This window comes from Glycine soja, chromosome 5 (assembly GCF_004193775.1).
Source record: "Glycine soja cultivar W05 chromosome 5, ASM419377v2, whole genome shotgun sequence".
NCBI classification, from domain to species: Eukaryota; Viridiplantae; Streptophyta; class Magnoliopsida; order Fabales; family Fabaceae; genus Glycine; species Glycine soja.
Genome location: NC_041006.1, coordinates 37,478,061 through 37,493,953, shown reverse-complemented (window position 1 = coordinate 37,493,953; position 15,893 = coordinate 37,478,061). Strand labels below are relative to the sequence as shown.

The window sequence follows — 15,893 nt, the reverse complement described above, 5'->3', positions numbered from 1 at the left end:
AATAGGGAAGCAAACATTAGTTAGAGCAAACATAATGATAAGTATAATATTGATTAATAAGCATAATTTATTTGTTGTTATCAAATTTCTAATGTGACAGTACTTTGTTTAAAATATGAAACTCAAACAAAAATACATAACCATTAAGTTAATCCTAAATGAAGTCCAACTTGATTGTATAACTACCTAATGTTGTCATAATATAAAATTTTCAAAATAAACATTCTATTAATGTACAAAAATAAACATTGTAACAGTGCACCAATCATTACAAATTTATCCAAATTATAATAATTAGTTAGAATATACTAGAAACAAAAGACAAACATATCTCATATTTCACTTATTTGAATCTTGACAGCGGGACAGTCTTGGTATGGGTATGAAGCTCATGAAATTTAGTTGGTTCATCCTATGAGATAATACATCTACAAATATAATTTGAATTGGTGCTAAAGGCCTAAGTAGAGGTGGTCTAAAAGTAGCTAAATGGTGGAGGTATGAAACTTATTTCCTATAACAATTATAAATAGTGACTAGTTATGCATAACATAATTTAACAATAACTAATCAATTATATGTAAAAGTCACTCACAACACTAGGAGTTGGAGTACTTTGAGTGATAGCTCAATTCAACTTTAGGGGTTGGAATACTTTTAAAATTAGTCAGAGGTTGTTCAATTTGTGGAGCAAATTAAAAACAGGTAATCTTATTCTATAAATATGTAACATCAAGCATAAATAATTTGTAAGCAACAATAAAATAATTCATCAAATTTTAAAAAAAGTTATTGGTGTTGTTGTGGTTGCATTTGAGCTATAGTGTTTATTAAAGTAATTATGCTTATTAATTAACATTATACTTATTATTATGTTTGTTTCTCTATTTTTTTAAGTGTATATTATAACAATATGCTTGCAACGATAAAAAAGGAAGGAAGATAAATATTAAATTATATTTTAGCCTTAAATGAAATAAAATTTAAGGTCTAACAAATTCGTCCAATGAAACATACTGACATTTTAGAAAAAATAATTACTTACATTTTGGTTTAATGGAAAATTACTAACATTTTGATCCACTAATAATTTACTGACATTTTGGTCTAATAGAAACGTACAGATATTATAGTCCAAAAAAGATACAGAGGAAAACTATTGACATTTTGATCCAATAGTAACTTACTAACATTTTTTGTCCAATGGTAGCTTCCTAATATTTTAGTCAAATTTATTCAACAACCATGTTAACAATCATTTTTGTAACATTTTTATCTCTCTATACCACGCAGATTCTTTCATTAGCGGTAACAGACGAAAGTTAGTGGATGAATGAATTTATCGCACTTTTTTCATTTTCGGTGACTAAAATTTAAATTTTTATCTTTTGGAAATGAAATTGTCAATGTTCTACACATTCAGAAACAAAAATAACTATTTATCCTAATTTTTACATTGAAGTAACTTTATACACTCCAAAATGATCATGCATTGCATGGAATAAACTTATTAGAATTGAAAAGAAATAAAAAGGTTATAACACATGGAAAGGTAACAATCTTTATGGCTTCATTCGTTTCTTCCTTATACTATTATTTTTTAAATCATGTTATTGGTATTAACTGTCATTAACTTTGTTGATGATTAATATCCGTAAAAGAACTTGATCGATCATCTTTGGTGTTAGTGGATCTTTTCCAGTTACATTTTTTCCATTAATAAGTCTGAAGCTTAAATCTTACTTGAGATATCTGAATTAAATTATACTCAAACAATCTACTTGTTGATTATTATCTTGTTATAATAAAAGGGTACTCTAATATGAGAGAAAAACTATCTAATAAATTTTATACAGTCATTCAATCAGATATCAATATTTATAATAAATTTGTTAATTTTTATAAAATTATTTTAAAAACCATATCAATAATGATTTGTGATTAGATAACTATATAAAATTACTTTATATAGGATTTAGAATATACACATTGATAAAGTAATAAAAGGGCTGGAACTCTAAAAGGGTTAGAATACACTTATTTGAAAAACTAGTTGTTTATGCTTGTATTGAGCGACAAAACGGACTATCCGGCCCATTGTGACATGACTCAATGCAGGCCATGGGTTATTGGGTCTCATAATTCTATGTCCAAGCCCACCTGAGTGGGTCACAAGCTCTTAAAGTTGATACACCATTTTTTTTTTGTTGATTTTTTTTAACTTTTCTTCAAAATTCAAGATTGAAGTATAATGTGATAATTATTTCTTTTGACATATTTATTTTAGTATAATAAATAAAATATAAAAATATTATTTTATTATATTATCAAGGATTTAGAAAAAAAGATTGAAATGTGATATCAATATAATTATTTCTAATAAGAATAATTATAAGAAAATCTCATTTAACATTTTATAAGAAATTCGGTAAGAATAGTTATATATTTAATGAATTACACATATAGATAACATATAATAAGAGAAAAATATATTTTATATAAGAGTGAGAGAATTAATCTGAATTGTACAATTAAGATTTAAAAGTTACATGACTCTTAGCTTTTTTAAAAATTCACATAATTAAATCAGCTAAATTGATTTATTATAGTGTGCGTTTGCTGTACATTTTTTAATATTGTCTTTAATTCGTAAGGATCAAACAAATATAGTAATTTATATATTTAAAAATATTTTATTTATATAAAATAAATATTTATTCCTTGCAATCCAAAAGCTAAAATACTAATTAAGCCATAAACCTATTCCACGCGGAATAATTAGATATTTGAACGATTTGAACTTAATTTGCGCATGGCTCCACTAGATGTGTTCAAATAGTGAAAAATTAGGTATTTTATGAACTCACATGTGATTAAAAATTCAAATCTTTGTTCCACAGCTATATGAAAAAGAGAGAGATTTTAAGTTTGCATGTATTAATTAATGTCTCGATTGATTATTCAATGGAAAATTGATTACGCATAAATGATAAATCATTCGAAATCTGATTTGAAAAAGTAATTTGATTTAAAAAAATAGTAAAAGCACGTGTTCATAGGGTATAAATTACCTGAACTGAAGACACCAACACCCACAAGGTTCAAAAGCAACAGGCAAATCAACTTCGGTGTCTCCTTGCTCTGTTTTCGTAGTAATTTTCCTCCTTTCCTTACTTATGCTAGTTTGTTTGAATTTCTTTCTTTCTTAAGAAAATCTATATTTTATTTAAGACATGTTTAAGAACTTACGTTAACTGCGTTAGTTTGCACTATTTGTTTTCTTCATAATAAAAAGTTACTTATAAAAAAATGCTTTTTGAAGAAATTATGTTTAAAAATTACTTTATTTTAAAGCTTAAGCAAATAGGAGTTTAGAAAATAAACTTAGTGTCCAATATATAAGGAATGTTTTATTTTTTGAGATGATGTCAAGTAACAATTTTATATTTATTTCCTAAAAAATATTAAATAAGATTATTTTATTTTTAATTCAAATAAATTTAATTAACATTAATATAACAGATTCATGTTAATAAATTAATTATCAATCAAATATTAATATATAAATTAGTTTGAGCAATTTGTATTATATGAATTGATATATATGAAAAATATACATTATGTATAAATTTTATACCTATCACGAGTTATATGAAAAAGATGCATAGACGAATTGTTAGAACATTTTAATAATAAAAAAATTGATAATCACATTATATGAAAATATATTAATATATATGAAAAAATTAGTACTAATAAATTAGTGTTTGATTGATAATTAATTGATGCATTGAATATATTTAATTTTTAAATTTATTATATTTTTTACAATCAAAATTTATTAATAATGTTTATAGGATTACAACTATGACTTCTCTTTGATATTCTCTTCATGATTGTTGCAAGTGAGTTATTAATAATGTTTATATGTTGGGACTTTGACATGCCCTTATTGCAAAATTGAGAATCTTTTCTTTTCAGCTTCCGATCTGATTTTGAATTTCCTATTTTTTTCAAGAATATCTTATTTTCTTCTAACTGTACCTTTCCATTCCAGCCCCCAAATTATTTTATAGCAGAAATATTTAAAGTTACTTAAGTTCTGCAATAGGCAGTTTTTTTGGTTAGTTACAGTAGACAACTTAGATTTGAGACAAGGTTGCTTAAGCATGACAAGATTATCCCAATTTCTTGTTAGACAAGGTAGCAGTAGCATAACTTGAGTTTCTTAGGCAGGAGAATCGTACTTTGAAAACATTCTAGAGGAACCACTTATAAAAACAATAGAAGGGAGACAACATTCTTCGTTACAAACCCAAAAGGCAAACCACTTGCTCAGGCTTTACTTTTTAGTTCAGTCCCATAAAACAGCAGAAAGAGTGGCACAAAAGAGAAAGGACGTTGCAGAGAAATCACCGTCACATTAATTACATATGCATTGCAGCTCTCAAGCATCAGATCACCCTTTCACCTTTCACCTTCTTCCTTTCCCATGCACCTTTTTCCCCCACAGTTTGCACCCTCTCATGCTTATTCTTCATTCTCTCTTTGATTCTTCAGGATTTTATTATATATAAAATATAAAAAGTTCAAGTAATGAAATTTCTCTTCACAGGAACAGACAGGAAGCTGCCCTTGTTTAATAAATCTTAAGGAAACACCTGCAATCCAAGCACAAGCCGACCTGCAGCAATGAATGCTAGAAGCTGCCACCTCGTGTTGTTATTCTCCTTATGTCTTTTCTTTGGTTCAGGTACCATTTTTCCCATGCATTTATAACAAAACCAACTTTGGATTGAGAAGATATGCAACTCAAGCCATTATATCGAGAGCCATAAAATTTTGTAAACAATTTATCAATCGAAAATATGATCGAAGTTTATCTTTAAACTTCAATCATATTTTAGATAGATAAATTCTGCTACAAATGATGATAGTTTCCAGTTCTATAAGATGTCGTAGTCATGCATGCACACTTCTATGTACAACTGTAACGAACTTGATTAGGCGCAATTTGCATAAATTGATGGTAGCTTTAGAAAGGGTAATTATTTAGCCGCTGTATCACAAAAGTAATTCTCATTTGACCTACCAAGGAGTTAAATAACGGTTTCTTTTTCCAGGTCTAGGAACAACCAAAATATTAACAAATGACAAAAAACAGGAAATCTTCTCATCATCGGAATTGGGTACTCAATTAGATGATGTCCCTATCGTGGGAAACCCTAACACTCCTCCTCAAACACCTGACACATCAGGGCAAAACCCCACGGCCCCAAACACAAATCCAACAACCCCAACCACAACACCAACATCATCAGGTGGTCAATGGTGTGTTGCTAAACAGGGAGCTTCGGACGCTGATCTACAGGTTGCTCTTGACTATGCTTGTGGGATTGGACGTGCAGACTGCTCAGCAATACAACCAGGAGCAAGCTGCTATAATCCGAACACTGTCCGTGATCATGCTTCCTATGCATTCAATAACTACTACCAGAAGAATCCAATACCTAACAGCTGTGTATTTGGAGGAACAGCATCCCTTACAAGCAATGATCCAAGTAAGAATTTCTTCAAACTTAAAAGCATGATTATCTTCTTGTGATCATTTTCTTGATATTTAAAACGTAAAAACGTCTCTTAAAATGGAAGAATAAAATTTTGCATCCGAGGCAGCATGGCAAGGGTAACACGTCATGTCAGGCACAGAGCAAGTATCCAATACATACCATCATGCATCCAATATCTCAGACATGTTGGGAATTTAGAGTACAGCTTGGATGGCTCAAGTCACTATTCTTCTATCATATAAAATGAAGATTCTTATGCAAACTTTCTATAACATGAGAGGCAGTTGAGGGACTACATAACCCAATAATTTTTAGTTGGATCACTCCACCTCCCTTGTTTCTAGCTTTAAAAAATTTAACCATATATCTTTACATACCTATATCTAAGATTTTCTGAAGTACAGTATCTCCTTACCCATAACTTACCAGGCCAGGAACTCATACTTTCACCTGTGGAGCAAGCCACAAGGCATCAAGTGAAGTCATTTAAAAAAAAATTCTTTTATTTTATAAACAGGAATAAATCCCCTTCCATGAAACTAAATATAGTAATGTTTTTGTACCAAATAACTATAGTAATGTTTGTCTTTAAGCAGCTGATGAGGGTCGGCGCTAGTAGAACATATGCATAATATACATATACATATATTAATAACAAAAAATTTATTTTTTGGTGGACTTAGAGTAACGACTTGAGTTGTCATACCCTTGGGCCGGTCCTGATGAAGGTCCAGCTGCTGCCTGTTGAATGCCTTTCTCAGCAACATATGAATGTCCTCAATTAGCTTACTTTCCTTAAATCATGACACTAAGGATTGTGGGCTTCATTTTTTTAACTGTTTTTTAATAAGGGGATTAGGCTGCGCCTTTAAACAATTTCTACTTTGTTCTATGCCTGTTGCTTGTGCTTCTCTACCTTAAAAATAGAAAAATAACATCTAACTCCATCACAGGTTACAAGGATTGCAAATACGCATCACCCAAGTCAACAAGGTGAGAATTTGCAGCACCTATATATCTCCTTTTCAACCTATATTAATGAAGATGCAGTCCTATACATCCTAATATGTTATCTTACCAATGCAGCACAAATCAACCACCACAAGCACCAACAGTTATCAGCCCACCAAGTGCACCAACAGTTGTCAGCCCGCCGAGTCCGCCATTATTTGTCAGTCCACCAACTCCACCAGGCACGCTAAATCCCGGTGGCGGATCAAATGTCTTTGGTTCAGAACCAAAAGGAAACCCCAACACAGCCACATCTGCATTTTATTCCCTGCTTCTGTTGTTCACATGTGGCCTGTTGGCTTCCCTTCAACTAGCAAATTACATCTAAACGATAAACAAGGTCCACTGGTTCTTTATGTGATGCGCTGGAATTCAATCAGTCTTCCAGCAGTTTTTGCAAAATTTCAACAAGTCTAGCAATTAAAATTACTTATACCTTTCATCTATGTATGGCTGTTAGTTGATCAAGCCAAAAGGATTTATAGGTAGTAGACAGTTTTTCTACAGTATTGGCTTGTCTTCCATAGAAAATCCTTGTAGTTAGTATCAGCTAGCACGCCATTTTATTTACTAAATAGAATAAAATACATTAAAGAACTGTAATTTTTTGTATTGAATATCTTATCTTTGTTGGAGCTCTGGGTTAAAAAAAAACCCCATGGGAATATATATAATATTATATGGGAGCATTTTTTTTATATGCATTAACAAATAAAAAAATCTGGTGGGAACAATTACCCCCCACAGCAGATAACAGAGATAAGGGGCATCCGTCAATGGATATAAAATGAAGATTCTTATGCAAAAAGATTGAATTGTGATATTATGACCATCAATACAATTATTTCTGACAAGAAAAACAGTTATAAGAAAATCTCATTTTATAAAAAATTCGGTAAGAATAGTTATATATTTAATGAATTATACATATAGATGGTGTATAATATGAGAAAAATATATTTTATATGAAAATGATAGTCTGAATTATATAGTTAAATATAAATGATCAAATTAAATTTAAAAAATCACATGATTCTTTTTAAAAAGATCCCTATGATTAAATCTAATTAAATTGATTAATTATAGTGCGTGTGTGTTGTACATTCTTTGATATTATCTTAAATTCCTAAGTATCAAACAAATATAGTAATTTATATATTTAAAAATACTTTATTTATTATAGATTTTATTTATATAAAATAAATATTTATTGCTTGCAACCCAGTGCTCAATTTAGTATTTTGTTAGATGATATATTCCTAGTCGATAAGTTGAATTTCTAAATTTGATTTGTGGAGATAAGCTTTTGAATCAAAGTGTTTTTGGTTACGTATACAAAGTGCCTTTAAATTCAAAGGCAAATTCCACTGGGTAGCAATAGGACTATAGCCTAGAGGTGATAATGTCAAAGTGTATGAGTGACAAAAAAAAAAAAAAAAGAATAAGAGCAAGCGTGTGTTTGAGACAAAAGTGGAGCATGTCCATTGAGGAAATGATGGATAGTTGGGTAGTATTAGGACTGAGGAGAAATTCTACTGGTGACCCTATGCTAAAAGTGGATTCAATGGGATATAGTTTGATAATAAAGGATAGAGGAGGACAGGAGAAAAAAATTAGGAAACCATTATTCAAACATGGATTTATTGAAAATTTGGTTTTTGATTGGGTCCAATTCTCCAATGGCATCATTTGATCAATCTAGCTGACTCCCCGAAATAAGGCTTTATTATTAGAAAATTCCACAAATTCATTATAAATAAAATAAGTTAAGGAACATCTGAGAATATTCTCATGTTTTCTGGAAAAATTCATTACCCCTTGCACATGACTAGCTAAAATTTTGAATTAAGTTGAGATCTATATGTGTGATCATTTTAGAAGGTTATTCTTGATGTGTGATGAAGTGTTTTCCCGTCATATTGAACAAGGTCATGCAAGCGAACATTAAAATAATCTCCATATGAGTGTTCATTATATATCATTGATCAATGGAGTTCTCATTTTGAGGACTTCATGACAAGGATTATGATTCTTTTTGGTTTGAACCCTTGCAGATTTTAGTAAATGACAAAACTGCTAGAGCAAGAGAAATGAAATAGTGAGGAGCTCAATTTCTCAATATATTATTTGTTTGATTTTCCACTTACTTTGATGATGTGGCTATAGGTGTTGTACTTATTTCAGGTTGCTTCTGCACTTCATGATAATTGTAGAGCTGTTCTTGTTGGAAAACGCACATATGGCAAGGTTTATGAATATTTTCCATCACTGCTGTATGGTTTAAGCAATGTAGACTTTGATCTGCATTCTTTGTTCTGAAAACCCCATGTCCATCTCTGAAAGCATTTTTCTTTTACTCACGTTAGTTTTACTTTATGGTGTATATCTTTTGAAGGAGTACCACACCAGTGTACCACAAAGACTGCAGCGTTGTCTTTGCTTCTATAAAATGGGTTTCTTTTCTCATAATGCTTCTCTCACTAAAGGGAAGATAATAGAAGAAAATCATATTGATGTCTTTCAGTGACTTGTTATTAAAAAATAAAAATATTTGCAATGGTTTAGCTCTTACACGTGTATAATTACGTGATGCATTCAGTGTAGTTGTAACAACCTACCTCTTCATGACACTTCAATGTGCAATGGTTCTATCAGGGTCTAATCCAATCTGTATTTGAGCTTGATGATGGATCTGGTGTGGTTATCACTGTTGGGAAGTATGTAACACCAAATCACAAGGACATAAACGGCAATGGAATAGAGCCTGACTTCCAGAAACTTCCAGGTACAATTTGATTTTTTTTTTCTTTTCTTTTTTTCCTCCTTAGTCAAAATGGTAATATGGTGCATGATCTGAGCCCCATTTTTGCAGCATGGGATGATATCAGCCGACATCTTAAAAAATGCAGTATGTCACAACAGGGATAAAGCAGTTTCTATGGTATTCCGATGCAATCTATTGCTTTGGATTTATCATTTAAATTGAAACTTTTGATGAAGCTGCTCGCTGGAAGCTGCTTTGTATATCTCAAGAATTTCAAGTTAATATAGATATATGCCTGAATGGTTTGCCTAGCCTTCTTGGCTACAATGGCATTTAATTCAACATACATTGGCCTAACACCCAAGATTGGCTTGGAATATTTGTAACCGTTCCATTCAAGATGAAGTGTATAGTGGATACGACATGAGAAGAAATGACCCTAGGAAGCATGCAAGAGTTTGTATTCAAGAAGCCAGTGCAGAACTGAAGTGACCAGGGTTTAATGCATACTAACATAGAGAAGCTTCTTTGTACATTTTCATGAACCTTTTGATACTATGTTCCTTTTTTTTAACTCGCATCACATCCTCCCCAATATTAGTGTGTATCAGACGTATTAGTTGATTGTTCAAGTGCTTGGAAAAAATGCCACTTTATTGGTAAAGAATTCATTACATATTGACAACGACGAAAATGGAAATTGGGAATCATTACTGCTTGTATATTCACTATTCTTTGAACTATTATTCTTCAGGATGTTAACAAGGGAAGTCCCTTACATCGATGTAGAATTTATAGCGTTGAAATGTAGCGACAATTTCAATTTTATGTGGAATGCGTGCCTCCTCTCACGTATCATGTTTGATTTTGCTTAATTTTTATAATAAATAATTATTTTTGTCCCTGCATATATAAAACGTTAACAAATTCATTTTGAAATATGAAAATTCAAATTTTGATTCATGCAAGTGAAAAAAATTTGATAAATTTATCTATCATTTGTTATTGTGATTAATGAAAAAGCCTACCTGATACAAAGAGACAAAAGTGTTACAAAAATGATTGTCTTGAATAGATTAGACTAAAATGTTTGTAAGTTATCATTGGATTAAAATATCTCTAAGTTACTATTGGACCAAAGTATTAGTAAGTTACCATTAGATCAAAATGTCATTAATTTTTCATTAGATCAAAATGTTCTAATTTTTCATTGAATCAAAATGTTAATAAGTTTCCATTAGAACAAAATGTCACTAAGTTACCATATGATCAAAATGTAAGTAATTTTCTATTAGACCAAAATATCAACAATTTTTTTTATTAAAATGTCAACACTTTTTCATTAAACTAATATCTTATACCCTAATTTTTTTTCATTTAAGGATAAAATATAATTTAATCTTCATCTTCTTATCTTTTTTTATCGTTACAAACATAATATTACAATATACACTTAAAAAATATGGAAGCAAAAATTTGTTAGAGCAAAACATAATAATAAACATAATATTGATTAATAAACATAATTTGTCTATTGTTATGAAATTTTTAATGTGACACTACTTTATCCAAAATATGAGATTCTAACAAAAATACACCCATTAAGTCAATCTTTACAAAAAATGAAGCTCAACTTGATTTTGTAACTACTTAATAGTGTCATAATAAAAAATTTCTAAAATAAACATTCTATCAATGTGCAAAAATAAACATTGTAATAATGTATCAATCATTATAAATTTATCCAAATTATAATAATTAGTCAGAATCTACTACAAACAAAAGACAAACATATCTCATATTTCATTTCTTCGAATCTTGACGCGAGGTGGTCTTGGTATGGGTATGAAGCTCATGAAATTTTGATTGGTTCATCCTATGAGATGATACATCTGGGATTATAATTTGAATTGATGCTAAAAGCCTAACTAGAGGTGGTTTAAACATAATTAACAATGGTGGAGGTATGAAACTTGTTTCCTACCGCTGTTATAAATAGTGACTAGTTATACATAACGTGATTTAACAATAACTAATCAATTATATGTAAAAGCATTTAATCTAGGAGTTGGAGCACTTTGAGTGATAGCTGGAGTTGGAGCTGGAGCACTTTCAACATTAGGGATTGGAGTACTTTCAAAGTTAGTTAAAGATTGTTCAACTTGTGGAACAAATTAAAAGCATTTAATCTCATTCTACAAATATGTAACATCAAACATAAATAATTTGTAAGCAACAATAAAAATAATTAATCAAATTTTAAAAAATGTTACTAGTGTTGTTGTGGTTACATTTGAGCTACCATGTTTGTTAAAATAATTATACTTCTTATTATGTTTCTTTTAACTTACGTTTACTTCTCTATGGCTTGAGTGTTTCTCATAACGGTAAGCTTACAACGATAAAAAATGAGAAAGATAAAGATTAAATTATATTTTACCTTTAAATGAAACAAAATTTCGAGTCTGATGAATTAGTCTAATGAAATGTGCTGACATCTTGTTAATGACTAATATCCGTAGAAAAACTTGATTGATCATCTTTGGTGCTAGTGGGTCTTTTCTTGGCTATATTTTTTTTTTACTTTAGATATTTGAATTAAATTATACTTAAACTATCTACTTATTGATTAATATATTGTTATAACAAAAGAATAATGTAATATAGGAAAAGACTATGTAATGAATTTTATACCATTATCCAAATAAAAAATATTTATGATAAATTTGTTGACTTTTATAAAATTATTTAAAAAATTATATTAATAATAATTTATGATTGAAAGATAATATAAAATTAGATTAGTACATCACCATTAAACTGTTATAATATAGTGTTTAGAATATACACATTGATAAGGTAATAAAAGAGGTAGAACTCTAAAAGAGTTATAATACAAGTATTTGAAAAACTAATTTGTATGCTTGTATTGGGTGACAACCGGACTATCTAGCCCATTGCAAATGACTCAATGCAGGCCATGGGTTATAAAGGATAGGGCCGAAAAGGATCGAACTTTATTTGGTCTTATAAATCTATGTCGAAGCCCACCTAAGTGGGTCACAAGCTCTTAAGGTTGATATACTACTTTTTTTTCTTTCTTTTTTTTTTTTTACTTTTTTTCAAAATTCAAGATTGAAATGTAACGTGATAATTATTTCTTTTGTCACGTTATAAAGGATTTATAAAAAAAGATTGAATTGTGATATTATGACCATCAATACAATTATTTCTGGTAAGAAAAACAGTTATAAGAAAATCTCATTTTATAAAAAATTCCGTAAGAATAGTTATATATTTAATGAATTATATATATAGATGACATATAATATGAGAAAAATATATTTTGTATGAGAGTTATATAATTAAATATGAATGATGAAAATTTAAAAAGTCACATGATTCTTTTATATTAAAATAAATTCACATAATTAAATCTAACTAAATTGATTGATTATAATGCGTGTGTGTTGTTTATTGTTTGATACTATCTTAAATTCCTAAGTATCAAACAAATATAGTAATTTATATATTTAAGGATATTTTATTTATTATAAATTTTATTTATATAAAATAAATATTTATTCCTTGCAATCCAAAAGCTAAAATACTAATTAAGCCATAAACCTATTCCACGCGGAATAATTAGATATTTGAATGATTTGAACTTAATTTGCGCATGGCTCCACTAGATGTGTTCAAATAGTGAAAAATTAGGTATTTTATGAAGTCACATGCGATTAAAAATTCAAATCTTTGTTCCACAGCTATATGAAAAAGAGAGAGAGATTTTAAGTTTGCATGTCTTAATTAATGTCTCGATTGATTATTCACTGGAAAATTGATTACGCATAAATGATAAATCATTCGAAATCTGATTTGAAAAATTAATTTGATTTAAAATTTTTTTAGTAAAAGCACGTGTTCATAGGGTATAAATTACCTGAACTGAAGGCACCAACACCCACAAGGTTCAAAAGCAACAGGCAAATCAACTTCGGTGTCTCCTTGCTCTGCTTTTGTAATAATTTTCCTCCTTTCCTTACTTATGCTAGTTTGTTTGAATTTCTTTCTTTCTTAAGAAAATCTATATTTTATTTAAGACATGTTTAAGAACTTACGTTAACTGCGTTTGCACTATTTGTTTTCTTTATAATAAAAAAGTTACGTATAAAAAAAAGCTTTTTGAAGAAATTATGTTTAAAAATTACTTTATTTTAAAGCTTAAGCAAATAGGAGTTTAGGAAATAAACCTAGTGTCCAATATTTAAGGAAAAGCATCTGATTCCATTTTATTATATATATATATATAATGTTTTGTTTTATGAAATGATGTCAAGTTCATATTTATTTTATCAAAAAATATATTCAATAAGGCTATTTTATTTTTAATTCATATAAATTTAATTAACATTAATATAATAGATTCATGTTAACAAATTAATTATCAATCATATATGAGTATATAAATTAGTTTGATTAATTTGTATTATATGAATTGATATATATGAAAAATATATATTAATAAAAAATTTTATACATGTCAAAGTTATATGAAAAATATGTATAGACGAATTGTTAGTATATTATTGTAATATTAAAAAGAATTGATAATCGCATGAAAATATATTAATATATATGAGAAAATTAGTAGGAAATTAGTGTTTGATTAATAATTAATTAATGTATTGAATATATTTAATTTCAAAATTTATTATACTTTTTTTACAATCAAAATTTATTAATAATGTTTATAGGATTACAGATGATTGTTGCAAGTGAGTTATTAATAATGTTTAATAAATCTTAAGGAAACACCTGCAATCCAATCACAAGCCGACCTGCAGCAATGAATGCTAGAAGCTGCCACCTCGTGTTGTTATTCTCCTTATGTCTTTTCTTTGGTTCAGGTACCATTTTTCCCATGCATTTATAACAAAACCAACTTTGGATTGAGAAGATATGCAACTCAAGCCATTAATTATATCGAGAGCCATAAAATTTTGTACACAATTTATCAATCGAAAATATGATCGAAGTTTATCTTTAAACTTCAATCATATTTTAGATAGATAAATTCTGCTACAAATGATGATAGTTTCCAGTTCTATAAGATGTCGTAGTCATGCATGCACACTTCTATGTACAACTGTAACGAACTTGATTAGGCGCAATTTGCATAAATTGATGGTAGCTTTAGAAAGGGTAATTATTTAGCCGCTGTATCACAAAAGTAATTCTCATTTGACCTACCAAGGAGTTAAATAACGGTTTCTTTTTCCAGGTCTAGGAACAACCAAAATATTAACAAATGACAAAAAACAGGAAATCTTCTCATCATCGGAATTGGGTACTCAATTAGATGATGTCCCTATCGTGGGAAACCCTAACACTCCTCCTCAAACACCTGACACATCAGGGCAAAACCCCACGGCCCCAAACACAAATCCAACAACCCCAACCACAACACCAACATCATCAGGTGGTCAATGGTGTGTTGCTAAACAGGGAGCTTCGGACGCTGATCTACAGGTTGCTCTTGACTATGCTTGTGGGATTGGACGTGCAGACTGCTCAGCAATACAACCAGGAGCAAGCTGCTATAATCCGAACACTGTCCGTGATCATGCTTCCTATGCATTCAATAACTACTACCAGAAGAATCCAATACCTAACAGCTGTGTATTTGGAGGAACAGCATCCCTTACAAGCAATGATCCAAGTAAGAATTTCTTCAAACTTAAAAGCATGATTATCTTCTTGTGATCATTTTCTTGATATTTAAAAAGTAAATACGTCTCTTAAAATGGAAGAATAGAATTTTGTATCCGAGGCTGCATGGCAAGGGTAACACGTCATGTCAGCCCCTACAAGCATAGTCAAGAGCAACCTGTAAGAAGGTCCAGCTGCTGTCTGTTGAAGCCTTTCTCAGCAACAGATGAATGTCCAAAACTAGCTTACTTTCTTTAATTACATCATGACTCTAAGGATTGTGGGCTTCATTTATTTAACTGTTTTTTAATAAGGGGATTAGGCTGCGCCTTTAAACAATTTCTACTTTGTCCTACGTCTGTTGCTTGTGCTTCTCTACCTTAAAAATAGAAAAATAACATCTAACTCCATCACAGGTTACAAGGATTGCAAATACGCATCACCCAAGTCAACAAGGTGAGAATTTGCATGCACCTATATATCTCCTTTTCAACCTATATTAATGAAGATGCAGTCCTATACATCCTAATATGTCATCTTACCAATGCAGCACAAATCAACCACCACAAGCACCAACAGTTATCAGCCCACCAAGTGCACCAACAGTTGTCAGCCCACCGAGTCCGCCATTATTTGTCAGTCCACCAACTCCACCAGGCACGCTAAATCCCGGTGGCGGATCAAATGTCTTTGGTTCAGAACCAAAAGGAAACCCCAACACAGCCACATCTGCATTTTATTCCCTGCTACTGTTGTTCACATGTGGCCTGTTGGCTTCCCTTCAACTAGCAAATTACATCTAAACGATAAACAAGGTCCACTGGTTCTTTATGTGA

At 30.1% G+C, this 15,893-nt stretch overlaps 2 protein-coding genes and 1 long non-coding RNA gene across 3 annotated transcripts; all 3 read left to right on the top strand.

The window, feature by feature from the left end:
- The first annotated feature begins 4,692 nt into the window (after nt 1-4,692).
- LOC114411367 (PLASMODESMATA CALLOSE-BINDING PROTEIN 1-like) lies at nt 4,693-6,909 on the top strand. The gene is made up of 4 exons (XM_028375070.1): nt 4,693-4,753; nt 5,124-5,561; nt 6,524-6,563; nt 6,657-6,909. Exons 1-4 carry the CDS (start codon nt 4,693-4,695, stop codon nt 6,907-6,909), a joined length of 792 nt encoding a protein of 263 aa, XP_028230871.1.
- Nucleotides 6,910-8,759: 1,850 nt separating this feature from the next.
- On the top strand, nt 8,760-9,478 carry LOC114412993. Its single transcript, XR_003666854.1, has 3 exons — nt 8,760-8,828; nt 9,237-9,366; nt 9,454-9,478. It is a non-coding gene; the product is annotated as an uncharacterized LOC114412993 (long non-coding RNA).
- Nucleotides 9,479-14,194: 4,716 nt separating this feature from the next.
- Nucleotides 14,195-15,860, top strand: LOC114411366 (PLASMODESMATA CALLOSE-BINDING PROTEIN 1-like). Its single transcript, XM_028375069.1, has 4 exons — nt 14,195-14,255; nt 14,630-15,067; nt 15,474-15,513; nt 15,608-15,860. The coding sequence occupies exons 1-4, from the start codon at nt 14,195-14,197 to the stop codon at nt 15,858-15,860; spliced, it is 792 nt and encodes a 263-aa protein (XP_028230870.1).
- Nucleotides 15,861-15,893: the final 33 nt, after the last annotated feature.